The sequence below is a fragment of the Lissotriton helveticus genome, chromosome 11 (assembly GCF_964261635.1).
Source record: "Lissotriton helveticus chromosome 11, aLisHel1.1, whole genome shotgun sequence".
NCBI classification, from domain to species: Eukaryota; Metazoa; Chordata; class Amphibia; order Caudata; family Salamandridae; genus Lissotriton; species Lissotriton helveticus.
The window spans coordinates 580,677,163-580,704,617 of record NC_136072.1 but is presented as its reverse complement, the minus strand read 5'-3'; the positions used below and the strand labels follow the sequence as shown (position 1 = coordinate 580,704,617).

At 47.9% G+C, this 27,455-nt stretch overlaps 1 protein-coding gene across 1 annotated transcript in view; it reads right to left on the bottom strand.

Moving 5' to 3' along the window:
• The window catches only part of XPO7 (exportin 7), a 486,858-nt gene that overhangs the window by 443,527 nt on the left and 15,876 nt on the right, over positions 1-27,455 (bottom strand). Inside the window, exons 2-3 of the mRNA XM_078665516.1 lie at positions 20,147-20,313; positions 18,789-18,854 (exon numbers count right to left, since the gene is read on the bottom strand). Of these exons, the coding sequence (XP_078521642.1) occupies positions 18,789-18,854; positions 20,147-20,313 (233 nt within the window). The remainder of the gene's footprint in view (positions 1-18,788; positions 18,855-20,146; positions 20,314-27,455) is intronic.

The window sequence follows — 27,455 nt, the reverse complement described above, 5'->3', positions numbered from 1 at the left end:
GATAAATGAAACGAAGAGACACCAGCAACAGAAGAAAAATCATTTCTAAACACAGATCATTTCATAAGCAGCGACTTTTTGCATGCTTCTCAAGCACCAAAAGGAAGGTTTTCCCACTAGCGGGATGCCCTAGTAATGAAGGAATTGACTCAGTTTCCTCAAGACTTACCAAATAGCTAACACTCATCTACAACCATTTACGAAAGACCTAAATTCCTACATCAGAGACATTGTGAGAAAGTGCCTCTTTTGACACGGTTAGCCCCCACTTTTTGCCTGGACATTGATGTGGTTTTGATTGTAGTGCACAGGGTACCTGCCAACCACGTCCCCTGTGCCAGTGTTCCTTCCCTAAAAATATTCCCCAATTGGCCCTTCAGGACCCCTGTAAGTCCCTAGTAAAAGGTACCTGGGTACCAAGGGCATTGGGACTGATGAGGGTCCCTAGGGACCTCTCATCTAGGCCATGCAGTCTGCCACAGCAGCATGCATGCCCTGGTGCAGACAAAAGACCAGGTTGATATGGCATACTGTCTGTGTGCCATGCCAGCTAGTATTGCCCAAGATATAAGGGTATACTCAGACATGAGTCCCTTGCTCATTGCACCATCAGGATTCAAGCAAGCCGGGCTGAAGACGGCTGTAATGCCAGAAACCGGTCCCCGGAAGCTTGTTTCCTTCCCAGTGTAAGAATTGGCTGTTGTAGTTTGGTTTGCCCTGTTCCCATCATGCACTGGGACAGGAACAGACTAATTTGCATACAGCCAGGTTCTGAAACTGGGATGGTGCAGTGAGCTAAAAAACGGTGTTGGATCTAGCCCTGATCTCTTGACAGGGTGAGAGTATTCTGCTTAATTCAGAGACTCTGTCCCTCACCACCCCTTGTTGTAAATATTTTTGTCCACCCTATGCGTGGAAGGGTATACTCAGACATGAGTCCCTTGCTCATTGCACCATCAGGATTCAAGCAAGCCGGGCTGAAGACGGCTGTAATGCCAGAAACCGGTCCCCGGAAGCTTGTTTCCTTCCCAGTGTAAGAATTGGCTGTTGTAGTTTGGTTTGCCCTGTTCCCATCATGCACTGGGACAGGAACAGACTAATTTGCATACAGCCAGGTTCTGAAACTGGGATGGTGCAGTGAGCTAAAAAACGGTGTTGGATCTAGCCCTGATCTCTTGACAGGGTGAGAGTATTCTGCTTAATTCAGAGACTCTGTCCCTCACCACCCCTTGTTGTAAATATTTTTGTCCACCCTAAGCGTGGAAGGGTATACTCAGACATGAGTCCCTTGCTCATTGCACCATCAGGATTCAAGCAAGCCGGGCTGAAGACGGCTGTAATGCCAGAAACCGGTCCCCGGAAGCTTGTTTCCTTCCCAGTGTAAGAATTGGCTGTTGTAGTTTGGTTTGCCCTGTTCCCATCATGCACTGGGACAGGAACAGACTAATTTGCATACAGCCAGGTTCTGAAACTGGGATGGTGCAGTGAGCTAAAAAACGGTGTTGGATCTAGCCCTGATCTCTTGACAGGGTGAGAGTATTCTGCTTAATTCAGAGACTCTGTCCCTCACCACCCCTTGTTGCAAGATATAAGTAAGCCACCCCTCTAGCATGTCTTACCAGCCCTAAGGTAGGGTGCACTAAATCCCAGGTGTTGTCACATCTCCACGAGCAGATATGCCCCTACAATGTTGGGGTCTAGTCCTTAATGTTAAGAGTGCCAGGCAAGCCATATATAGTGCATGGGCTAGAAACTCAAGTTCCATAGCACCATGATGGCATCACTGAAAACAGGAGTGCTTGGTACCAAACTACCCTTATGCCAGTGTGGGATTTATAGTAACACGTACTCAGAGGGCACCTCAGAGGGGCCCCCTGAAAACCTACAGACCCTGGTGTGGACACCGACTGGCTTTAGGCAGCCTGCCACACACAGACATGTTTCTGGACCCTTGGGTGGAAAACCTGTGGTCTATGGGACCAGAAACAATGCACATCCTGGGTAGAGATTTCACACCTTCTCCCCCAGGATGGACCAATGCTCAAAGGTGGAAGCTTCAAAGGCCTACCGCCTTTGTAATGTGACCACCCCTAGCCTCTGCTGCTAGCAGCAGATGGCAGCCCCCGGTGTACACACCCACTTTGGGCGGGGAAACAATAGGAAGTGTGCATACCTCTGCCAACTCCACCACTAAGGTGAAGGAGGTGAGGTGAAGCACATCTTTCAGTCCTTGCCATCTTGAAGATGAGGAGACCTCTCCAATCAGGGATAGATCTATGCCCTCTCCCACAAGAGGGTGGCATATAGTGGTGTAGGCACCCCAGATGAGGTGCCCATTGGCCCTACCTGCTTATCCCCAAAAACGCCAACACTGACCAACCCAGCAATAGAGCATCCATCAAGACCGTTATCTTTGGGTGTGGTAGGGAGAGGGGTCTGCCACCTGTCCAGTTGCGGTCTAGCAGCCACCACTGCAGATCTTGCACAGTCTTGTCAGAGAACCTTGAAGGAATCTGAAAGGTTCCCTTGGTGCGGAGTCCACTGAGAATTCATATCACACTAAAGATTAGCATGGAACACCTCATGCAATTCCACAAGCAGGATGCAGGAGGCCAAGAAGCCTCAGAGCCTCTCTCACTGAGATTCAGGCCAGGGGTTGAACCATGTGGATCATAGCCAGAATGTCCAGTTCTAGTTGAGGCAGGAAGAAGGCCCAGAAGAGCACCATATCAACAAGTGCAGTGGTGAGTGCTGATTGATAGAGGGTGCTCCATTACCACAGAGATGCTTCCCAGATTCCGCAACTGTCGCACGCGTCATTTGGCTCCTCAGCGGGGGAGATGACGCGAGCGCAATGGAGTATTGACCTCACTTTTTGCCCGAATCAGCCTGGAGCCCTGACACCCTACGAGGTCTGTATCAAAGTGTTTTATCCCTTCAGATAGCTATTGTGCGGTGACCGCTAAGCCCATTTTAAACAGGTCTGTATTGCCTGCGGTATTAACTGTTAGTAGTGCTTACTTACAGCATCGCGGGTACATGCCCCGGCTGCAACCCGATTAACTCAAGGGTTTTGGTCCCATCCATATCCTAGAGTCCCGACTTGCCCCATCCGCTAGGTCCCCTAGCACCACACTAGCATTGCTAGTAACATGCAGGCCTCAGAGAATTCTTACCCAGAGGAGGAATCTACCTCCTTCCTACCCCTGGATAAAGAATTTTCCAAGGCGGTATTTGCCTCTATCCAACATACAGTGTCCTAGGCCTTGGGGTACCTAAAGAAAAAAATTGATGGATTGTCGCAATCCTACCTTGAACCGCGCTTCTTGCCTTGGTAGAATTCAGCTGAACGCTCAGCAACAAAAAGATAATATGACTAAGAGGTAGATAAAGACACATTTGAGCGCCTGAAAAGGGCCTTTCTGTGCAATCGCAAACTCCATTTTTCAACAAGGCCTTCTTTTCAGTGGCTCCCGCCACCACTGATCATGTTGATGACGACGATTTGCAGGGCGATTCGGACTAGGAGGCCGCTCCTTCTACGACCATGCGCTCGTCTTCGGACAAGTCATCCCAACCTCGGGCCATCTTCTCCCCCACCATTTGGGAGTTTGATAGCAGACATGTTGGACTCAGATGATATACTGCACACCTGGTCTCCCATGTAGTCTCCTAGCGAAAAGGTCTAATCCTATGTAGCGGGGAGTCTATCGAAGCCCCTAGATAAAGAAGTCGGGCTCGCTCGCGGCACAGTGCCCTCGCCCATAAATGGAGGGCTAGCTGGCCCTGACCTCTGAAATAGATGCTCTCATGGCCACGTTCTTGGCTAAATATATCAGAGACCCCAAAGAAAGGTATTGATCGCTCCTGGCGGTCATGCCAGGATAAGCTGCTCAATGTTACCGGTCCACTTCCGAAAATATTGGGCATGGCGGAGGAGGTGCAGCAGTCCGCTACCCTCATATGCCCGGAGATTCTCTCCAGCTGGGCCCAGAGGGCAGTTAGCCTCTTGAGTAACGCAAATTGCACACTCTATGGAGATGCGCCGCTCCCTTTTTATCAAGGTGGACCCGAAACGAATAGTTTTCTTACCTGTCGGTGTAGTTTTGCAGCTTGAAGATCTTTCTGGATTCACTATGCTGTGCATTATTCCGCGGTCTTGTGGTTGGGTCCGGATTCGTAGTCTTTTCTTTGTTTTTTTTCTTAGCCCAGGTGGGCGTCGGCGTCACACCCCCTTGGGTGTATTTCCGGTGACGTCGGCATGCTTCCTGCGGAAGCTCCCACTCTTGGGCGCCATCTTCGGGTTCTTTTTTTCCGTGTTTCTTTCGTTTCCGAAGTAATGGCAATGTTCTATTTAGTTTGTATTTACCGCCTTGTACTTTCAAAGTCCTTTCTTTAGTTAACCACCTCTTCTCTCTCCAGCCTCATCTTTCTGGCGGAGGTGGGTGGGTTCGCTAGTGAATCCAGAAAGATCTTCAAGCTGCAAAACTACACCGACAGGTAAGAAAACTATTCGTTTTGCAGCGTGAATCTTTCTGGATTCACTATGCTGTGCATAGATTTTGTAGCGGTTTCTCATCTCTGTGGCGGCTGGGTGGAAGATGAGCGTTGGGTGTTGAATATGTGCTGTAGCACCTTCTGTCCCACTTGAGCTTCCTTGTTCATTTGTATGTCCACACAGTAGTGCTTCGTGAACGTGTGCACCGAAGCCCATGTTGCCGCCAGGCATATGTCCTCTATGGGTGTGTTAGCCAGGAAGGCCATTGTAGCGCCCTTCTTCCTGGTGGAGTGGGCACGTGTCCCCTCTGCCAGTTCTTGTCCTGCACGCTTGTGGCAGAGTTGAATTGTCTGTGCGATCCATCGTGCAATGGTCTTTTTGGTTACTGCTTTCCCCATGAAGCTGTTTGCGAATGACACAAAAAACTGTTTTGTTTTCCTGTGTCCCTTTGTCCTTTCAATGTAGTGCATGACTGCCCTTCTGGCGTCCAGGGTGTGCAGAGCTCGCTCTGCGCTAGTTGTTGGTTTTTGGAAAAAACTCGGTATCTGTATAGACTGGTTCATGTGAAATTTGGATACCACCTTCGGCATGAAGTGTGGGTCAGTCCTCATCACAACTCTATCGTTGTGTATTTGTATGTAGGGTTCTTGTAGCGTCAGCGCTTGAAGCTCGCTTACTCTGCGTAAGGACGTTATTGCAACCAGGAAGGCTGTTTTCATAGTTAGCATCTTTAGGGAGACCTTGTGAAGTGGTTCAAAGGGCTCTTTCATGAGTTCCGTTAGGACTGTGTTCAAGTTCCATGCAGGTGGCGGCACCCGCTTGGGTGGTGCGATCCTTTTCGCTCCTTCTAGGAATCTCTTCACCACTTGTGATGTGAAGAAGCTCCTGCACGTTTCTCCCCTTGTGTAGGCGACTATCGCTGCCAAGTGAACTCTTAAGGAGGATGAGCTACGGTTCTTCTCCAGCAAGTGCGTCAGGTACCTCAGCACTGTGGAGTCCCTTTTCATTTTATTGTGGAGTCTTTCCTGTCTGCACCATATTGTGAATCTTTTCCATTTCGCAACGTAGCACTTTCGAGTGCTGGGCCTTCGTGCCTCCCGAAGTACCCTCAGGGTGCTTTCTGGTAGTCTCAAATGTGCGAACTCTATGTCCTCAGGAGCCACGCCACTAGGCTCATGCTCTCTGGCTCTGGATGTAGTACCTCTCCGTTCTGCATGGAGAGTAGGTCTTTCCTCCTGCTGAATCTGTGGGGTGCACACTGTCATCTCCATGATCTGCGAGTACCATGTCTGCCTCGCCCACTGTGGTGCGACCAGTATCAGTGTCATGTTGCTCGCTCTGCACTTGCTCAGCACTCTGTGCATCAGTGGTATCGGGGGAAAGGCGTAAGCAAATGTCCCTGACCAATCTATCCATAGGGCATTCCCCAGTGACCCCTCCTCGGGCTGCCTGGATGCGAAGTTTTGGCATTTTGCATTCTGGCGTGTGGCAAACAGGTCCACCGATGGTGTCCCCCACCTGTCGAACAGGTACCTTGTCTCCCGAGCATTGAGCTCCCACTAGTGGGATGCCGATGTCTGCCTGCTGAGCCAATCGGCTTGTATGTTGTCCTTCCCTGGTAGGTTTATGGCTAGCAGGTCTATCTTGAGAGGGATGGCCCATCTCCATATCTCCTGCACCAGCGTTGAAAGCGGTGCTGACTGTGTGCCCCCCTGCTTGTTGATGTAGAACATCGCAGTGGTGTTGTCTGTTTGTATCAATACCTTGTGTTTGTACAGTCTTGTTTGAAAGGCTTTCAGTGCAAGGAAGATTGTCTTCAGTTCTAGGTAATTGATGTGCTTTGCCGCATCTGTTGTCGTCCACAGTCCCCTCACCTTGAGCTCCTCCATGTGAGCGCCCCATCCCTTCAGGGATGCGTCTGTGGTGATGGTCACTGTTGGCGGTGGGGGCGTTAGAGGCTTTCCCCTTGTTATGTTCTCCATGGTCCACCATGCCATCTCCTTCTGCACTGCGTGCGTTACAACCACTAGATCCTCCCAACCGCCTGTAGCTTGTGACCATTGCTCCTGTAGCCATTCTTGAATGGGTCTCATGTGGAGTCGTACATTTGGTACCAGGTGGATGCATGATGCCATCATGCCCATGATCTTGCTCGCAGTCCTCACTGTCCGAGCTTGTCCCTTCCGGTAGAGGCAAGTTTCCTTCACCAGCGCCCTCGCCCTCTTCTCGCTGGGGAACACCTTGCCCTGTAAGGTGTTGATCTGTGCTCCCAGGAAGATTTTGACCTGTTCCGGCTCCATTGATGATTTTTTCCAATGGATGGAGAACCCCAGGCTTATGAGCGTGCTCGTCACTGTATGTGCGTGTTGCTTGCATTTCTGGTATGAGTTTGCTTTCACCAGCCAGTCGTCCAGGTAAGGGTATACGTGTATACCTTGCCTTCGTAGGTGCGCTGCGACTGCTGCGAGGAATTTTGTGAAAACTCTTGGTGCTGATTTTAGTCCGAAGGCCAGTGTCGTGAACTGGTAGTGGCTTTCTCCAATGGTGAACCTGAGCATGTGTTTGTGCTTTCTGTTCATTGGGATGTGCAGGTAGGCGTCTTTGAGGTCTATTGTGACCATGAAGTCCCCGGTCTGCAATTGTGGGAGCACCTCTTGCAGGGAGGTCATTTTGAATTTTTGCGTTCTTATGAATTTGTTCAGGAACCGTAAGTCTAGAATGGGTCTCATTGTCTCGTCTACCTTTGGTACCAGGAAGTACGTTGAGTATATTCCTGTGTTTCTTTCCTTGAAGGGTACCCGTTCTATGGCCTGCTTCCGCAGGAGTTCCTTTGCCTCCTCCTGAAGACACTGCAGCTGCTTGCTCGCTAGTGTTTTTCTTTTTGGTTTTCTGCTTGTTGGCCTCCCCTCCAACTCTATGCAGTATCCGAATTGTATAATGTTGAGGATCCATTTGTCTGATGTGATTTCCCTCCACTCTCGGAGGTAAAATCTTAATCTTCCTCCCACTGGTGTCATGTGGTCGTAGGTGTCTAGTTTGTCTTGACCCATCTGTACGTGCTGCCCCCTGGGATCTTTTTTGTGGGCGGGCACACAGAGTTTTTTTAAGTCACTTAGAGGTGGGCTGCTGCCCTCCTCTCCTATTTTGTCCCCGTCCGTTTCTCCCTCGAAAGGACTGGCCTCTTTGTTGGGACTGCTTCTGCTGACCATGCTGAGCCTGCGCGTCTGCCTGGTGCGTTTGCTGGAAAGCCTGGTGTGATGTACCTGGCTGGTTTCCGCCTCTCCCGCCGGGCCTCCGTGACGGGGTGCCCCTCTTGTTCCCTCTGAACTGCAATGCTCCCATGGATCTTGCTGTTTCGTTATCTTTTTTCAGTTGACTGAGCGTTTCATCAACTGTTGTTCCGAAAAGCGTGTTGCCGTTGAACGGTGTGTTCAGGATGCTGTGTTGCACCTCCGGTTTGAAACCTGAGATCCTGAGCCAGGCGTGCCTCCTTTCCGTGACACCCATCATCATGAGCCTGCTGGCTGTGTCTGCCCCATCCAGGGCCGTCTTAAGGCAAGAATTAGCTGCGTTCTTTCCCTCTTCAACCAGCTTTTCGGCCTTCTGCCTGGCATCCTGGGGCAGGTCCTTCACCAACTGCCCCAGCCCCTCCATGATCTGGTACATGTGCCTGTTTATCAGGGCGTTGGAATTAGCCATGCGCCAGTGGGTCGCGGCATTCCGTTCGATCCTTCTGCCCACCAGATCCATCCTTTTGCTCTCCTTATCCGGTGGCGGGCCCGAGGTAGTGGGTACGTTAGCCCTCCTCCTTGCTGTGGCCGTGATAATGGAGTCTGCGGAGACCGTGCCCTGAATGTAGGCCGGGTCCTTTGTGGCATGTTTGTACTTTTTCTCAGTTCTGGGAGTTACTGCCTTGCATGTTGCGGGCTCCCTGAATGCTTCCTTCCCCTGAGCCAAGACGCTTTCGAGCATTGGAAGGAATTGGCTCCTCGTTTGTGTTGGGAGCAATGTTTCTAGAAGGAAGTCTGCTTTCTGCTTCTCTTCGTCGAGCTTGAGCTTGAAAGCTGCTGCGGCAGATTGTATCACCGAGTTGTAGGCCCCGATGTCGTCCGGCGGCGAGGGCCTCGAGGGGTAAGTGTCGACCACCTCCTCCGGGCTGTCGGTGTCGACATCGATGTAATCTACCTCCTGAAGGTCAGAGGGTGCAGACTCTGTGTCCGTCCTGCCATCCTCTTCCTCCCCATAGTTGTAACTATCGTAGGGATTCTCGTACTCCTCCTGGTCGTCGATCACCTCGACGTCCTGGTCTTGTTCCTCGGCGACTTCGGCGATCTCCTCTTCCTCCTCGACCGCCTCCACCACCGGTGGCTTGGTCTTGTGAGGGATCGTGAAGGCTTTCATCTTTGCGTCGAAATCTTTCTTCCGCTGCATGATGTTCTCCATTTCTGCCTCGAGGCGCCTTCTCTTCTTCTCCATCTCGGCCGCGTGTTCCGCGTCGGATGGGTCGGCCGCTCTTTTCGGCGAATGGCTCGTGGCCGTGCCTTTCGGTGTCGAAGTTTTCGACGTCGAACCGGATTTTGGGTCTCTGGTCGTCGTCGTCAGTTTTGGGTCTTTCTCCCTCGGCGTCGATCGATCCTTTTCGGGGACGATTTTCGACGTTTTCTGCTGATCAGCAGCTCTCGGCGCCGGGGACTCCTTCTCGGAGGATCCGCTGGGCCTGGGAGTAGTCGCGGACGCCGCCTTTTTTGGCGTCGGCGCTTTCGGGGTCTTGCCCTCGATTTTTCTAGACTCTGAGTCTCTCGGGTTCTTGGGGGCCGAAGAGTCTCCTACCTTGTCAGAAGTCTTCGTGTAATCGGTCTCTACGACCGTGTAGCTGTCGTCTTCGGCGGCAGCGTTGTCTTCTTCCTCGGAGGACATCCCCAGCTCGTAGAGTGACGGAGTCGGGGCCTTCCCCTGCAGGGCGGCGTGTGCTACCCTCTGCCTCTCTCTCACACGAAGGGTCTTCGGGGCGAAGGCGGAACAGGCGTTGCAGTCTCCGCTTTCGTGGTTCACCGGTAGGCAAAGGTTGCATACCGGGTGCTGGTCCTTCTGCGCGTACTTGTGGTGGCAGTTACGGCAGAACTTGAACGGCGTGTTGTCCATCTTCGAGCGTCCAGGGCCTCTCTGGTCGCGTGTTCGTCGACGGTCGTCAAGGATCTCGATGGAAAACGCCTTATCCTTGCTGACTTTTCGTCGATGAAGTCCCCTGGAGTCTTCAGATGACTTCTCCTCGTCTTTTCTGTATTTTCTTTCTTCTTTCTCCAAAAATGTCTGGAGCCCAAACGGGAACGATCCAGACCCGACCGCGGAAAAAAAGAATCTGAAGATGGCGCCCAAGAGTGGGAGCTTCCGCAGGAAGCATGCCGACGTCACCGGAAATACACCCAAGGGGGTGTGACGCCGACGCCCACCTGGGCTAAGAAAAGAAAAGAAAAAAAAAAAAGAAAAGACTACGAATCCGGACCCAACCACAAGACCGCGGAATAATGCACAGCATAGTGAATCCAGAAAGATTCACGCTGCAAAAGTGGGGAATTTAGCAACTTTGGTGCCTAGGCCCACAGAGCAGGGTTGTTTGTTTGGCAAACCTTTTATAAAATTAGTTGCTAACTTTAACTCCCTTGACAAAGCGCAGGCATCGATCAAAAAGATCATCTCCTCTTAAGTTTTCACTGAGGCTGGTCATGGCAAGGGGGCGCTCGACCAGCCGCATTACTTTCAATGCCCCCGACAGAGACAAGGTCTCCCGCCAAGCACAGTGGCAAGAACGGTCCAAATCTGGGCAGTGCGGGCCCCCTCTAGGCACATCCAGAAACGTTGTGGAGTCAGAGGAGGTGGTTTTGGTTATGTCCAATGATCTTCCAAAGGTGAGAACTCTCCCTTTGTCCCAGCTAAGAGTGGGAGGGCGGTTGGTTCTGTTCCTAGACTACCGGCACCATTTGACAAACAATGCTTGGATTCTACAGACAGTCCAGGGATTTCATATAGTTTTTGAGTTTCCAAAATGTCCAAACCTGGACCTCTGGTTACAATCCACCCTTATCGACTAAATCTCACAATTGTTGAAGAAATTAACGACCGTTCCCACAGTCGTCCACAACGAGTGGCCACTGGAGTAATGAAACCTGAGGGGGACCCCTGAAAGGTACGTGGAAGGGCCCCTCTCCAGACTCAATTGGGAGCTCTTCTGCCAGAGTACTGTGCTGAGGGGACCCCTTGGAGCTAGGTGGCCCTCCGCGCCACAGGGGCTGCGGGGGCCTGTGTTACGCCACTGCAAGTGGCTTGTGTATCACCACTTCAAGATGTTGTCACTGTTACGCGGCTGCCTCAAACCTGGGGACTGGTTAGTGAGACTAGATCAAGGATGCATATCAAATAGTCCCAATATTTCCACCTAATCGCCGGTTCCTACAGTTCCTGTGGTGGCATCAGGCATTCGAATTCCAGACACTACCCTTCGGCTTGTCGTCCGCTCCCTGGTGCTTTACCAAGGTCCTCAAACCAGTGATGGAGCTCCTTCGCAGCCGGGGCATATATTTGATTGTTTACCTGGATGACATCCTGCTCATGGACCAGTGTCCAAGAACACGATTGAGGCTACTGCAGACAACCGTTGATCTCTTGAAACCTTTGGGATTTGTGATGAACAAAGACAAATCTTTGCTTGTGCTCGTTTAGAGGACAAATGTCCTGGGATTCGTCATAGACTCCACTAAATCCACTCTCAGCCTTCCTTCAAAGAAGATGGCGAAGATCCGCTATGAGCTCAAGACAACTTGTCAGACTGGTGGGACTTCTACAGTGCTTAATACAGGCCATATTTCCAGGCCCTCAAGGGCACATCAGTGATTAAAGGCACATCATCTGCGCAAAGGCCTGAAATACAGAGGCAGTCCTGTTGACAGAAGAGATGCATTGCTGGCTTACTCACATGGAGGCCTGGAATGGAAGGACAATCTTCGGTTCCAGCCGATATCGTTACAGAATCTGATGCCAGAAAAACAGGCTGGGGTGTCAGATGTGAGGTTACGTCCACAGGAGGAAAATGGTCAAATGATGAACAGGGTATGCACATAAATTGCATGGAGCTTCTGGCAGGTTCCTTCCCAGTTCGTCGCTGAACCAAGGAGAAAGCAGGATGCTGCGTGGTGTTGAAAATGGACAACGCCTCAGCAGTTCGCTACATCAACGTCCTGGGAGGCACCCAATCCATGATGCTAGCAGACCTAGCACAGGGATTTTGGCACGACTGCCTAGAACGTAGCATTTCTGTGACAGCGGAGTATCTACTGGGGAACTCCAATTAGGTGGCATACTGGCATTCCCGTTACCTTCAGGACCTCAGTGCTTAGAAACTGCTTTCAGAGGTTTTCAGGAGGATAAAGAAGTGTTGGCGACCCTTCACAGTGGACCTGTTTACCTCACATCTGGATCACTAACTGACTAGGTACTTCAGCTGGAGGCTGGACCCGCAAGAAGCTGTGACAGATGCTTTTCTGCGGGATTGGACCAAGGAGAAGGGGTTAAGCTTTTACTCCATTGTTCATGTTAATAAGACTGTTGGTGCAGGTCAGAATGCGAATGTGTTGGTCATCACTCGGTTTTGGAGAGCTCAAGCCTGGTTTCCAGTGATGATGGAACTTTTCTGAGATTTTCCAATCATTCTATCCCACAGGCTGTATCCTTTTCAGGACGCCCTGGGGAAATCCCACCACATGATTTACGACAGGTTGTTACATCTCATGGCATGGAGGATTACAGAACACAATAGAAAGTCCAGGGACTTTCGGAAGAGGCTAAATCCCTCCTTTCAAAAGTATGGGCGGATGGAGCATCTAAGAGGTACCGCTCTACTTGAGGGCGATGGTTACATTGGTATACTGGTTCGGTGAAGGGTTTAGATTAAGACAGGAAGAAAATGGCACTCAAGCAAATTCGCAATGAAGTTTAAGATGTGAGCAATGGTTACATTGGTGTTTGTGAAGAAGAGCTACAGATCCCGCAGAATCCTAAGTGGTCCAAATTTAAAATGTCTTATCCTGCTTTCTCACAGAAGAGTTAGAGTACAGGTTGGTAAACACCTTTTGGTCCACCATCTTGGCAGGACACTTTCACTGAAGGCAGTCCAGTGGACGAGCACCCTCTGATCCGGAAATTGATGAGGGGCATACAGTTGTCTTTCACTCCGGAACACAGATACTCTGCTCTCAGGGATATGAACAGAGTCCTTACAAGGCAACACAATCAATACCTTACTAGAAAGGATCTATCAGGTAGGTTGGCCATGTTATTGTTCCTCATCTCATATAGAGGAGTCTCTGATGTGCGAGCCTTGGATATTACAGGTACGATATTCACTCCGGAAGAAGTCTCCTTTCATGTTTCTAGGAGAACAAAATGTAATTCCAGACTTCTTTTATCCTACCATTCATGAGGTACCCAGACATGTGTGGTAAGGTACATTAAGGATTATGAGGCCATGATTGAGGAGGTGCGCCTAGCTGGTCCCTGAAAGGAGACAGACATGCTTCCCAGATTGAGGAATGCACGCAAGTTGTGATCGTGCTCAACCCATTTAGATTGGGGAACAGCGTAATTGGAAGGGCTCTGTCCCTTTGGACCCAGAATTACATATTAATATTCCCTGGTTAAATTTATGTCTCACAGGGATCATTTTAACATTGCACATTAGAATGTCCTAATGGCCATTGATCCGCTTTCTGTCTTTTGGAGCCTACGGGCCTAACCACTACTTCAATAACATCCAGTTCAGGGAGGCCTATGGTGCCCCATTTTCATCCTGAGGAAGACCCCAGCGTAGGGACTTAAAAGAGCCTACTTTGTTTTTTGGGGGATCGAAACGTAGACTGTGTTACTGTCATTTGCAAGCTGAATCAAAAGTGCTTTTTCACTGTGATATAATACTCCAGATCATGGCTGTGTACTGCCTATCATTTAGATTTGTGGCTTAAAAAGCTGTGTTTCACTGTAAATAATTATGTAATGTGTATAGTATAATGTCACTACGTCCCCTCTACACTTTTACAACCCTCACTTGATGCACCATACATTCTCCCTTTTCTTTTCTCCCCCCCTTTTGTGAGGCACTGGCTAGGCACTACTTTGAGTAATTTATGCTGATTCATTTGCTGATTTACAAGCATTCAGAGATGTACAATGTGATTAAATACCATTGTTCTATATATGCGTAGTGTTTTAGCGTATTAATGCTTTATATGTTTTAATTTCGTCGTTCGTTCTTAAGAATTGTTTCACTGGGACCATTTCTCTACTATACTGTTCTTTACCCAGGTACCCAGGTCCCAGAGGCTTCATTGGGTTTACCCAGTTTTTTGTAACTAGCTGGTGAATGTAAGCTTCTAATCTCCTTGTGTAAAACGTTAAGGCAGTATCTTCTTCCACCATTGCTAGGTGGGTGAGAAGTGTAAAGCAGGAGCCTGGCATCAACACATCTATTTTCTGGAAAAACACTCTGCAAAGGGCACACTAATACCAAAGCTTTTTCTTTGGGAGCTAGTTTGGAGGACATCTTGAATGCAGCCGATTGGTCGTACGACTCTACGTTCAAGACATTTTACTTCAAACTGGTGGTCAACATGGCTACTTTGGTGGGAAGTAAGCTCTGGACGAGCATAATCCTCGCCACCAGTCCTGCCATAGAACGTAAAATGTCCTGGCGTTCGTAAAGGAAGTTTCAATTCTATGAAGGACAAGGAGGTGAGAATTATTCCATCCCAACTCAGAGTCCTCTGACCCTCCCTTATCTGGTGGCTTATGAAGGACTGAAATCGAAGATCTGTATGTAATAAATGTATGTTTATCTTATCTTGTTTAATTCAAATAGTTACAATAAACATGTTAGCATCGGTATTTCTGACTGCACTTGATGATATTCAATGGTTGTGTCTGTAACTTTCAAGCATGTGCTTGATGCCTTTGGATTGGATGAGTTACGGAATTATGTTCTTCTTTACAGGGAATGAAGTATCCAAGCAAAACGAGAATCGTAGAATGGGAGGGAACTGTCGTTCAAAGAATGAGGGGGCATAGAAAGTGATGATGCACTATGTTCATGAAGGAGGACTATGATTGGCAAATTTTGTTGTTTCCTTTCCAGAGGATTATTGGGAAAGGTGATTATTCTCAGTTTGTTCTGAAGGCTGCTGTTAATTAAAAAGTGAAAGAAGATGAGCATAATCCTCAGCTCTATGTCCTCAATAGAATTGAAACTTTCTGTCACAAATGCTAGGAAATTTTACATCCTTGAAGCATTCTGCCCTTTTCCGGAATATGGAACAATCTGGGATGAATTTTATGGTCTCTGCGAAGGAACATCTTCCACTTGGGGGAACATTGATGGAGATCAATACATGGTTCCTGGCATTCAGGATGCTAACCTGGCTCTCCAAGAGTAATTGAAGGGAACCAATTCACATTTAGAAATGTGGTTGTAAATTACACTGCACCAGGTATGTTGTCAGAACCCCTTTCAGATGCCGGGTTACTGGGCCCAACCGTGGGGGTGGTTGTGGCCGATGTCCCAGGGCCCGACGCACTATGGATTCTGAGCAACTGGGCCAATACCCCTTCTGCACTTGACTCTCAGCAGCAACCTGGTTGAGCAGTCCAATGCTCCGTCAGGGGTGAGGGGCTAGGGGATGTGTGGATACAAGGGTGCGAACACAGGCTCACAACTCAAACTGCGCACATCAGCAGCAATAAATCTTTGTCCAGCCAAATACTCACTTTTATGAAAAAAGAGAAGTATTTTATTTCTACCACTAACAACACAAAGAAAAAATACGGCATTCACAAACAACTACAACTCTGTACATGAGGCCGCTGGCTGATGTCGTCCGTCCGTATGGGATCAAGATCATTTCCTACGCGGACGACACGCAGCTAGTGGTCTCCCTTACACAGGAGACCAACCCACCTGTACAGAGCGGACTCAGGGAGTGCCTAGAAGAGGTAAAATCCTGGATGTCCCTCTCATCCTTAAAACTAAACGGAGACAAGACCGAGCTTATGGTCCTCGGCAATTCGGTCTCCAGCCTCCAGACCAATCTTTGGCCACCCAGTTTGGGCCCTCCACCCACCCCCAAAAACAGTATTAAAAGTTTGGGAATTTGGTTGGACAAATCACTCTCCTTCGATGTACAATCCACCAAACTCTCGGCCACCTGCTTTGGCATCATGAAGATGCTTAAAAAAAATGTCCCCCTCCTTCCCATGGAAGCCAAGCAAGCAGCGATACAAGGCCTGATTCAATCCCGCCTTGATTTTAATAACATTCTTTACCTCGGAGCCCCTGAATCCACTCTGAGGAGGCTGCAGACAGCGCAAAATTGTGCTGCACGTCTGCTACTCAACATCCCTCGCAGACAGTCAGTCAGATCCGGGCTGGCCTCTCTCCACTGGCTACCTGTGCGTCAAAGGGTGCTGTTCAAAGCCTTATGCATAGCCCACCAGTCTTTCTGGAACTCTGGCCCCAAGATCACACAGGACCTAATCCATCACTACAGGCCCAACAGGAACCTAAGATCAGATCAATCTTTTTTAGCAGTCACCCCGAGAGTAAGGAGATCCAGAGCTGGAGGTAGGTCTTTCACCTACAATGCGGCGAAGGCCTGGAACACCCTTCCACCGCATTTAAGATCCAACTCTAACCTCACGACATTCCGTAAACAACTGAAAACCTTCCTGTTCCATCTAACCTAAACCCCTCCCTCTCCCGTGCCTCCCCCCTCTGTCGGACCTGGTATTCACAGCGCTTGGACGCCTCCGGGCAGCAATTCGCGCTATATAAATCCGCATCAAATCAAACTACACAACCACCCTAAGGTCTGGGTTTTATTGTTTTCTTTGCAGTTCCTGTCCCACGTCCACCGCGCTATAGCAATAGTGGTTATTTCCCATTCACTATTGGCAACATTCAGGGTATGCCCCACTAGTAGTCCGAGTCTCAAGAGTCCACTATGATGCTATTTTAAAGTTAAAAGTGTTCCAGTGTGGACACGCTATTCTAGCCAGCAAGTTCCCCAGCAAGTTCGACTGGCCCGAAATTCAGTCTTGCCTGCAGTCTTGGAGAATTCAGAGTTCCTGAGAGCGCCCCCCTCTAAGGCAGTCGGAGCAGCAACTGATCTAGGTGAGTTTCCTGCCTGATGCCCAGGCAGGCTGCATGTATTGATCTCCAATCTCCTCCACATGTGGTTGCGCTCCTGCGGCGACCAGAGATCCCTCACGGTTCCTTGATGCAGGTAAGTCTTCTTTGTCTCTCCCATGACTGGGGGTGGGGCTTCGTTGTCGATAAGTTCCCAGTGCTCAGTGTTCATAGTGGCCTCACTCCTTCATTAATGCTTTGGGAGAGTACACACTTCTCTGACATACATGGTCACAGCGTCCCTACTGTAAATGAGCACTGACCCGCTCGGCACAGCAGATATCCGCACAACAGCCTCCCCTGTGATATGGGGTTGCTGATCCTCAGCTGCACACAAGCTTAAGCCCGATCAGCAGAGCGTCCACCACGGCTCACTTCGCAGCAGCCTTCTCCTGCCATACGTTGATTGTAGCCACTTTCTCACACGTCACACCAGGAATCCACTCAACAAGATTCCCCACTTGACCGTGCTCCCCTCCAATGCTCTCCTCTTCCTCACAGGGCACACTGGTCTTGGCAAGCGGGCAGGCGATGGTGCTCCAGCATCCAGGGCAGGTTGTCTTGGATTCCCTGGGTGATGTCCTATCACTCAGCAGGCTGACTAGCAGTACTTGAACTCCAGTCCTGGTCACAGACAGAAGTCTTGCAGAGATTCCCTTCCTCACATAGTCCATCTGGTTGCTTGGCAATTTTTGGGGTCTCAAGCTCCCCTTCTCATAGTCTATTTCATGACACCAAATGTGATTTTTTTGTCTGGGTCTCTGACAATTATGTTGGGGGGCTGCTTCTTTAGACGCGCCCACTCATCTGCTCTCTTCTTCCTCTTGAAAGGAGTTTGTTACAACAGGAGTGACTCCAAAGCCGATAGTCCCAAAACGCACGCCATGGGAGTGACTAGAGCGACACCTAGATGTCAGCCACTGTCATAGGAGCATTAAAAGGTTAGCCGAGGACCCCATGCCTACTCTTTATGGTTCTTTCACCAGCCCTATATACTTCCTGAAATGTGCCCAGGCCCCTTCCTTATGACCTCTCACTGAACCAAAGAGCACCCTTTGAAGTATATAGGAGGAAGCCTGGCTCTCCCCTCTACAGTGTAGGTTCCAGCTTGTAGAAATGCAGCAATATACTACACATTTCTATACCTCCTCTACATGTTTCACCATGCAGGCCTGGGTCTCCCAAAATGGATCCCAGGTTCCTCCATGTACTGTACCAATCATAGGCACACATACATCCAACACACGCAATGACCATACACGCACTGCACAGCACTATATCCTCCATGTATTGTACCACTCATAGGCACACATACACCCATGTACATGCACTCACCATTCACGTACTGCTCAGTATTGCATTTTCCCTGTACTCTACCCTTCCCAGGCACACGTACACTCCATGAAGATACACCACTGCTACATTGTGCAGCACTACACACCAAACCGATGTAGGCCCAGGGTGAGTTGAGCACACATCAGCGGAACTCTAAAATGTGTGAGCCTGTAAGCCTCACTCAGGACCTGTACACTCCAACTGATCACTATATGCAATGCTGCCACTACCAGACACGTTCTGCTTAACTCCTGGTGAAGGCAGTAGACTTCCACCACTGTTAGGGTAGCACTTTGGGCGCACCTCTTAGTCCAACAAGACACCAATTTAATCTGTGAAAAAGGCCAGTCATGGCACACATGTATGTCCCGTGTTCGCCTATGACAACAAAATCGGCATTAGGCATCCAGACATCAGTACAGTTGGGCACTCAAGGCAGGGGTGCACATCTGCTACCATGCAGAGGACTTGAACGTCCCAACATATGTGACACGTCCCAACATATGTGAAACAAGACAACATTGGATTTCAAATTTGGCAATACACTGTTTGCTTGGAGAATAGTTGACATTGACACACAAAGATTAAAAGTGGACACATACATCTTAAAAAACACTGCAAAATATATATTGGTTATGACACTAGGTAAAGCATGTCAAAGCTACAAGTAAAAAGAAATTACATTTAAAAACAAAGTGTTTCTTGATTTTTCACTAGGGAAAATGAACATACCTGATTAATTTCATTTGTTAGCTGGGACAGGATGGTCACTCCAATGATGCAGTGCTCCACACTATCCTAGGAGTACAAAAATAGTATAAAGCAAGCAGCAGAGTGTTCCACTCTGACCCACATCCATCCTAGGAGGCCATATGTAGCGTGTTATATACAAGTTACTTCTTACATAATACTATTAGTCCATGCAGGGAAAAACACAAGAACAAACTTAATGGAAATAAAGGTACAACATGAGCTACTAACTGGAGTAGTGCATGATGGAGGCAGCTCAATGCAAAAAGAAATTAGGAAAGACAGAAAGAGAAACAGCAGCAGGAATGACAGGTAGTGAGCCTACACCTATGCAGCCTGGCAGCAAGCCCCAGCTCAGCTACATACAGGTAATGGGGCATTAGTGACACCAACATGGCAAAAATCTCATATCTCCTTGGATTACATAATCAATATATGGTTATCTAGACTTCTTGTCACTGTCTTTGTGATAAGGCCTTAGTGTCCCCAAAAAATCTTTGCTGACTTAAACTAAGATCACTACATCAAGAGGCAGCAGGAAAGGGGTACTATTCGAAGGTTTGAGAGTCAGGCGGACATGTACATGTATTTATGTCCAACCTTACCAACTCCATGGATTGACTATAACAAGGAATAGGCTAACTGTCCTCCACTGCATGCGTGGATGGTTCAGAACAAATGTTACCACACATAGAAAATTATGTTTTCATAACTAAAACACCATAAAAAACATTTTAAGTTAAAGGACATCTCCATGTTCACTTTTTGCGACAAAAAAAAAAGTAATCCTTGGGAGCACCCTGGTTGCGGAGGTTCTGTTTTCAACAAATTTAATTTATAGTGGAAACAAACCTAGCACCACTCTACAGACCAATCCAATTACTAACCCCTTAAATAACGTATGCCTGCTGAAACCTTTACTGCTTGTAAATATAACAAGTAGAAGCCAATGACAGAACCGCACTGGAACTTTTAAATCATGTGTGGAAATTGTCTGAAAAGGGTAGATACGTTTAAGAGATAGTGAGCATGGCTAGGGACATGAGTCTTATTGACAAGGGCTCACTTTTTAACATGAAGGCTACTTTTGGTAACAAATTTTGAAAACGAGATTAGAGTTTTTTTAAATTATTATTATTATTAGAGAAAATGTGCCAGTGTGTTCTATTCTATAGTTAGGCCATCTGCTACCTAATGTTGCCAGGAATCACTTTAAAAGAGAGATGCTCTGACAAAGACAGGCTTACCTCTGCCACACTTGAATATCTTGTGTGTCCAAAACGGAACTATGATAACCTACACAACCACATCTATAATAAGTGTTCAAGAAATATACTCACCTGTAAAAACCTGGTGACGTCAACAATAACATTCCTGAACATGTACTCCTCCTTCTGACAGTCAAACCAGCCCAGTTTAGTGATGCGGGCATACAGCTGGATAAGAGCTTGGGTGACGAAGGCTGCCAGCTTTGGGCGAGTGGCCAGGTAATTGAGCACATAGTTCCCTGGAAGGCAGAAACCATTTAATCAAATCTAGCACAAGCAAAGTTTCCAGATCCAAACACATTCAGCTTCTGGCAACATGATCTTGGTTCTACATTAACAGCCTAACAGAAAATGCACACATTTTATGCTGTGGATACAGTATAGAGAAGAGCATTGTGTACCCGCACCTCAGTGGTCCTCACACACGACATCGAAACACTTCCCACATAGGATCAAAACAAAGACAACACCCTTTCACCCACACACCATAGGGGCAACCAATGTAGGAAAATGTTTCAGCGCCCCACATAGGGTATTAATAGCTATATACATTTTGCAATACAATAGTGAAGTTTTAGGAGGTTTGTGGTGACTGAAAGAAAAGAAAAAAAAAATAAGAGTCAATGTCTATAGAAGATGCCATCTGGGCATGTGCATTCCTTGATCTATAACAAACATAGGATCTAGGTCTGAACTTAAACTGCCAAGCTTCACAGCTTTTGTTGATTGTGTGGAAGTAACACTAACGCTACATTTTCCCTCACTTCCGCCAGGACAACTGACGGGCGCCATCTTGGGAGGGAGACGGTCTAGTCTCTCAACAAGCTTACCGGCACCACACTACAAATTCAGGAAATGGCGCTGATACGCGGAGAAGGCATGCCAAAGGCAAGCCTGTCTGCACCCATCCGCGTCCGGAACACGTCCAGCGCCAGCCATGCTGCTGGTTTTCAAGCTGAAAAGGTATTTTCACCAAATTTCCTAAGGCAGTTGAATACTAAAAATCAGTGAAGTCACTATTTGGATGCAGATATAATCAGAGGCCCTGTTACCTGCTGGAAATGTTGAGCACAGGTACCACTTGTTGAACTTAATCATGCAACACTAAAAGACAAAGGAATTAATCATCAGGCAGTAACAAGGGAGGGACTAATTAATGCACACTCTCTAGTTAAACATGCACTGGACTTTAGAGAGTTAATCATAGATAATGAATTAGACTTTCTATGTATTACCGAAACCTGGTTATAAGGTGACTGCAATCCAGATATCGCAGTTGCCTTGCCTCCTAACTTTACCGTCTGTAGGAAAGAGAGAGAGAGGACGGTAGGGGGGGAGGAGTGGCTATCATTCAAAGAGACACTCTACAATGGAAGAATTTTAACTTACATGGGCTCAAGGGAGCAGAAAGCCTTGGCTTCTGTTGTGCTATAAATGGATCATCCTCATTCTCTGGAGTGTTAATTTACCGCGCTCCAGGCAACAGCAGTACCTTTTTGGACTCATTAGGGGATACCCTCAGTCAAGCCCTGCTTAGATATGCCAACTTTATATTGCTTGGAGACATTAACCTACAACTAGAATGTGGTAATAATCCTGGGGGCACCACCTTTTTAGGTTTCGCCTCGCCGAAAGCTGTGCAGCAGACTTTCGCACAAGGCGAAAACTTTTGTTTACCAGTATGGACAAAAGTCCTGCCTCTCTGTTCCATTGGCTAGCTCCATAAATCGAGGCTAGCCATTGGAAGAGAGAGGCGTCCATCTTTCAGCGAGGCGATTGGTGGGCGTTCCCGGCGATTTTTTCTCATCCTGCCCCTTTGACAACGTCATTGCGGTGGTGGGCGGTGTTTTTTTTTTTTTTTTTGTTTAGGTTTGTTTGGGCATTTCTTTGAAGATGGCGCGTGATTGGATGGAGAGTGATTTCAGCCCCTGCTGCAACACAAACAAGCGCTCCTCAGCTCGCGGGAGCCGCTAAGCGCTTTTCTTAAACCTATCCCGCCCCCCTCCCGCTGTCCGTGTGCCCGTTCCGTCCCCCCACCCCCCCGCTGTCCGTGTCTCCGGCCGGTGGAAACCTCACGCACGTTCTTTCTGTGCCCAGCTATCGTTGGCTCCATACGGCTTTGATTCGAAGTGAGTGCTGCAGGGATGAGGGGGCGCGGTGGCGTCTTGGTGGTGACCCGCGCCTATTTAGCCAGCCATATGTACGTTTTTTTTGTCTCCCCTTCACGCTGCTTGTCTCTCTCTTGTCAGTCTCATCTGTTGTCGTAGTCCGGCCCCTTGCTGAGGAGAAAACGCTAAGGTGACCCCAACGCCCCAACACCCCCCGCCCGCCCTCCCTCACCTGATAAGAAAAGAGTGGCAGCTTTAGTTATCCACTGCTGTTCTTCCTGGTCTTTTTGCGGCTCGGAATGTGCACTGACTCGGCATTTCTGCTGTGCCCGCCGCATTTTCCATGGCTTCAAAGAGGCCGTCGGATGGGGAGCAGAGGTGAGCACTCTCACTCTCCTTCCTACCGGCAGAAACAAGAAGCTCTCTTCTCGGGTGACAAAGGCCAGACTTTCAAAAGCGCCCGTGGAAAGCAGGGCAGGAAGCGATACCTCAGGTGAGGCACGTTCAACCGTGCAATCCGATGCCACGGGCTCCCCGGCTTTTACCGCACACCAAACAAAGTGTATTGTTTATTCGTCAACACAACGGCTACTGGAGGCTGGACCCCGCCTGCCTTCCCATACTCAGCAGCTGAATTACCAAGCCTGATGGTTAAAAACTCGCAAACAGGGCAGGGAGCGAGTCAACATCGGAGGCTGGCCGTAACTCTTTATGCTGAATTACCAAATCATGAAAAGTTTCCTCCTCCTCATAGGCATCTGATATCTTTTCGTTTTATCTCGTACATATAGGGAAAAGCCTGTTAAGAATTTTTTAAGGATCTTTTAAAAACAAGCGTGTAATGTACATTGTTGATCTGTACTGATGACATTAATACTTTTATAGTGATGGTCTTTCCTTGTGCTAACTAACTCGCAGTGTGAGGCATTTCAGTCTCGTTTTTAGGTTTGTCTCCTCTCATGGTTCCCGTAGTCTCATTCACCTTTCTTAGGTGTTCCTTGTTTCTCGTTCTGTACTATAAATTTGTGTAAGTATCTTTACTCTCCCTATATCTTATGTTTCCTCTTTCTCAGCCTCAAAGTTTCCGTCGCTCTTTCTCAAACAGTTGCCCGTTTCTTTCCCGGTCTCTTTTCGCTCTCTCTGCCTCTTTACGCCTCTCTATCTCCATCAGTTTCTCCACTCTGTTTGCACCGGTCCCTGCACTCACCTGTCCGCTCTTTAGACTCTCTGTCCCAGTTAAGCCTCTGAGAGTTTGGGCATCACTTCTCTATGCCTCTGCTTCATACTCTGAGCCTTCCCCTCTCGCTCCTTGTGATCCTCTGCCGCCTGTTTCCCTGTTTCCTCCCTGGAGACCGGCTGACTGATTTGCAAGTTAAAGCCACCACCAGCCCACACGGGCTGCGAGAGGCAGCGGTTAAAGGGAACGCTTGGTTCAGTATTCCGTCCCCGGGGTGAAAGCAAAGACGTAACAACAATGAACAACCACCTCGAGAACAACAAAAGCGCCGCTAGCGCATTAAAGGCAGATTGTGAGACAATTCCGAGAAAGTCTGAGGAGATCTTAGTGTAAGGGCAAAAGCAGGCCCAGGACCACGGGGACTGGCACTATTTATTTAGGCAGGGAGTTATACGTACTAGAACACCCTGGAAATGTTTATTTTACAGCAAGATCTGTATATTTCTATCTACACTTCTCTATCTTTCCCAGAGTGGGTGACAGTGACTGCAGCTATGGTTCTTTGGGAAAACCCAGACTGATGCTATGGTGTTTGCCTGAACCTACACTCTTCAGTTAAGGTTAATTAATTTAAAGTTTCATCATTATTTAAACATATTTGCAGATTAGTTAAAGTGTGGCAACGTTATTTGGGGAGACTGGGAAGGACATTTCACACCAGAAGTCTCATACAAATTTGTGTTCACCACTATAGCAAAAAAAGGCCGAATGGAACTGCATTAAAATTGCAGGTCCTTATTATTGGGTTAATGTAGATTTGAACAGTCGTTTCCTGAACTTTGCGCTACAAAAAAGCGTGGTTCTGTTTTGTAGAGTTACATTTATCTCTATGTGTGGGTGGCTATGTGTGTGTGTGGGTGGCTCTGTGTGTGGCTCTCTGTGTGTGTGCATGTGGGTGCAAATGCAATAGGTCTCGCATTTGCGAGAGATTAAGCTATTGGCATTGTAAATGACAATGCCATTTATTTATCGGTTTTCAAAACCAACACATAAATAAAAAATGTGTCATTTACAATGCCAATAGCTCGAACTTTTACAAAGGCGAAACCGTTGCATTGTAAATGCTTGTTGGAAACAGTCACTCCACTGGGCCTGAACCAATTAGTTCAGGGACCGACACATAGGGCAGGACATACCCTGGATGCAGTCTTCTCCAATCTTACCTCAGTTCACACAGAGGCTCCTATCCCGCAGGCCTGGTCAGACCACTATTTTATTCCCCTGGCTATACCAATACCTAAGATGTCTCAGGCAGCCATGAACAGCAATATGGGGGTGCTGAGGCGTAAATGGCATCTGCTAGCCACTAACCCCAGCTTACCCATAATTGCCCAAGAAAAGGTACCAACCTTAACTGGAGAATCAGCAGAGGATTCCCTCGGTTTCCACATCTGGATGACGGCCAGAAGTGAGGAACTAATTCCCTCAAAGAACAACACCAGAAGGGGTAAAATAAAACCACATAATGATCCATGGTTCACTAAAGATTTAGCGAAACAGTATATACACTGTAAACAACTAGAACATAGATGGAGAAGGGGATATAAAGTAGCCAATTTACATATTTTTAAAACCCACAGGAAACAATATCACTTGGCTATTAAATCAGCACAAAAAAAAAAGAGTACTTTGGTAATAGAATAGCTTTGGCGAAGCAAAACCAAAAACTAATTTTTGAAATTGTAAAATTCTTTATTGATCCCAAAGCTCTACACTCAGACATTTCCCCCTTCTCAAACTCTTTGCAATGATATTGCAACATATTTCGAGGATAAAATCAAGAATATTCAAAAGGATAGGATTTTGGAACTTCAAGCTTAGCAGAATCTACTAACGAATATGAGCTGGATTGAATATGCTACTTACCAGTATGCATCTGTTCTTGGCATGTAGGGCTGCTAACATTCATATCTTTTGCATTAGATCGCCGCCTAGTGTTGGGTCCGGATGATCGCACATTGTTGTCCTGGAAGAGTCTTCGAAGTATCCTGAGATAGGTGGCTCCTCCCCTGGACTACAGTGCGCATGGGCATAGGCACGTCCTTCAAGCCTTTCAAAATGTTACTTTACCCCAGACACATGAAGCCATCTTAGCATGCAAATCAGGTTCGCCAATGGATGCATGCCCCCCAACGATACTACATCATATTATCGACATAGTGAATCCTGTGGTTAATGATATTGTGAATTCCTCTCTATCCTCCAGCATAGTGCCGGATGAATGGAAATTTGCCATTGTAAAACCATTAAAGAAAAAACGAAATATAGACCCCTCCAATCTTTCTAATTATAGGCCCAGATCCTTACTACCTATTTTAGGTAAGATCACAGAGAGAATGGTCTATAAGGAGCTTTCCAATTTTTCTGAATCGGCTCAGATTTTCCACCCTCGTCAATCGGGCTTTCGCCCAAAACACTCCACAGAATAGGCAGTGCTGATCCTTTGGGATCTGTCTGCCGCTTTTGATACCATCTCTCATAACATCCTGCTAGCCAGACTAAAATCTTGCGGCACCTCCAACATTGCACTGGCCGGGATCACATCCTTCCTGTCTAATCGGAGGCAAGCAGTCTCCCTGGGTTCCTTTCTCACCTCAGAATGCACCATCACCCTCACTTAGTCCACTCCTCTTTAATATATACATGGCCCCATTTATCTCCCTCATTTCGGCTTACGGGATTGAAACAACATCTTATGCTGATGATACTCACCTGTTCCTTGAGAAAAACGAATAGTTTCTTACCTGTCGGTGTTGTTTTGCAGCTTGAAGATCTTTCTGGATTCACTATGCTGTGCATTATTCCGCGGTCTAGTGGTTCGGTCCGGAACCGTAGTATTTTTTCTTTTTTTTTTCTTTCGTAGCCCAGGTGGGCGTCTTCGTCCCACCATTTGGTGTCATTCCTGTGACGTCGGCACGCTTCCTGCGGAAGCTCCCACCTTTGGGCGCCATCTTCGGATTCTTTTTTTCTCGTTTTTGTATCATGTTTGTTCATCCTTTCCCAATCTGTTCAAGTTCTTTCCTCATTTAAAGGAACTCCAGATTTGTCTCTCTAAAGAGTCTGGTTTATATTGTCTTTGTATTCTCTCCTCCTGCCTCATCTTTCTGGCGGAGGTGGGTGGGTTCGCTAGTGAATCCAGAAAGATCTTCAAGCTGCAAAACACAGACAGGGAAGAATGAATATGCTACTTACCAGTATGCATCTGTTCTTGGCATGTAGGGCTGCTAACATTCATATCTTAGCATTAGATCGCCGCCTAGTGTTGGGCTCGGATGATCGCACATTGTTGTCCTGAAAGAGTCTTCGAAGTATCCTGAGATAGGTGGCTCCTCCCCTGGACTACAGTGCGCATGGGCATCGGCTCCATCCCCAGATTGTTTTTCGCCATTGTGGCAGAAGATGGAGTGAAAAGTGTAAAGGATGTCCATGCTAATGAATAAATACAATAGTATATCTGCAGCTGCGACAGGCACCGGGGAGGAGGGCGGGCGATATGAATGTTAGCAGCCCTACATGCCAAGAACAGATGCATACTGGTAAGTAGCATATTCAGTTCGAGGCATGTGGGCTGCTAAATTCATATCTTAGCATAGAATACATAGCAGTCCCTCCATCAGCGGCGGTTGCCCGTGCCAGCTGCAGAAACCTGAAAAAGTGTCTTGAGAACAGCCTGTCCTACAGCAGCTTGCTGCTTGGAATGCACATCAACACAGTAGTGTTTTGTAAAGGTATGTGGTGTAACCCACGTGGCTGCTCTGCAAATATCCTCTAAAGGAATGTTCCCTAGGAAAGCCATGGATGCCCCCAGTTTGCGTGTGGAGTGCGCTCTTGGGGGTATTGTTAAAGTGCGCTTGGCCTTTTGATAACATATCTGGATGCACTTAACAATCCATCTGGCTATCCCTGCTTTGGAAATCGGGTTGCCTTTGTGTTGTGGTGCGAAGGCAACAAAAAGTTGTTTTGTTTTTCTAAAGGGTTGTGTTCTGTCTATGTAGTACATCAACGCCCTCCGTACATCTAAGGTATGGAGCATTCT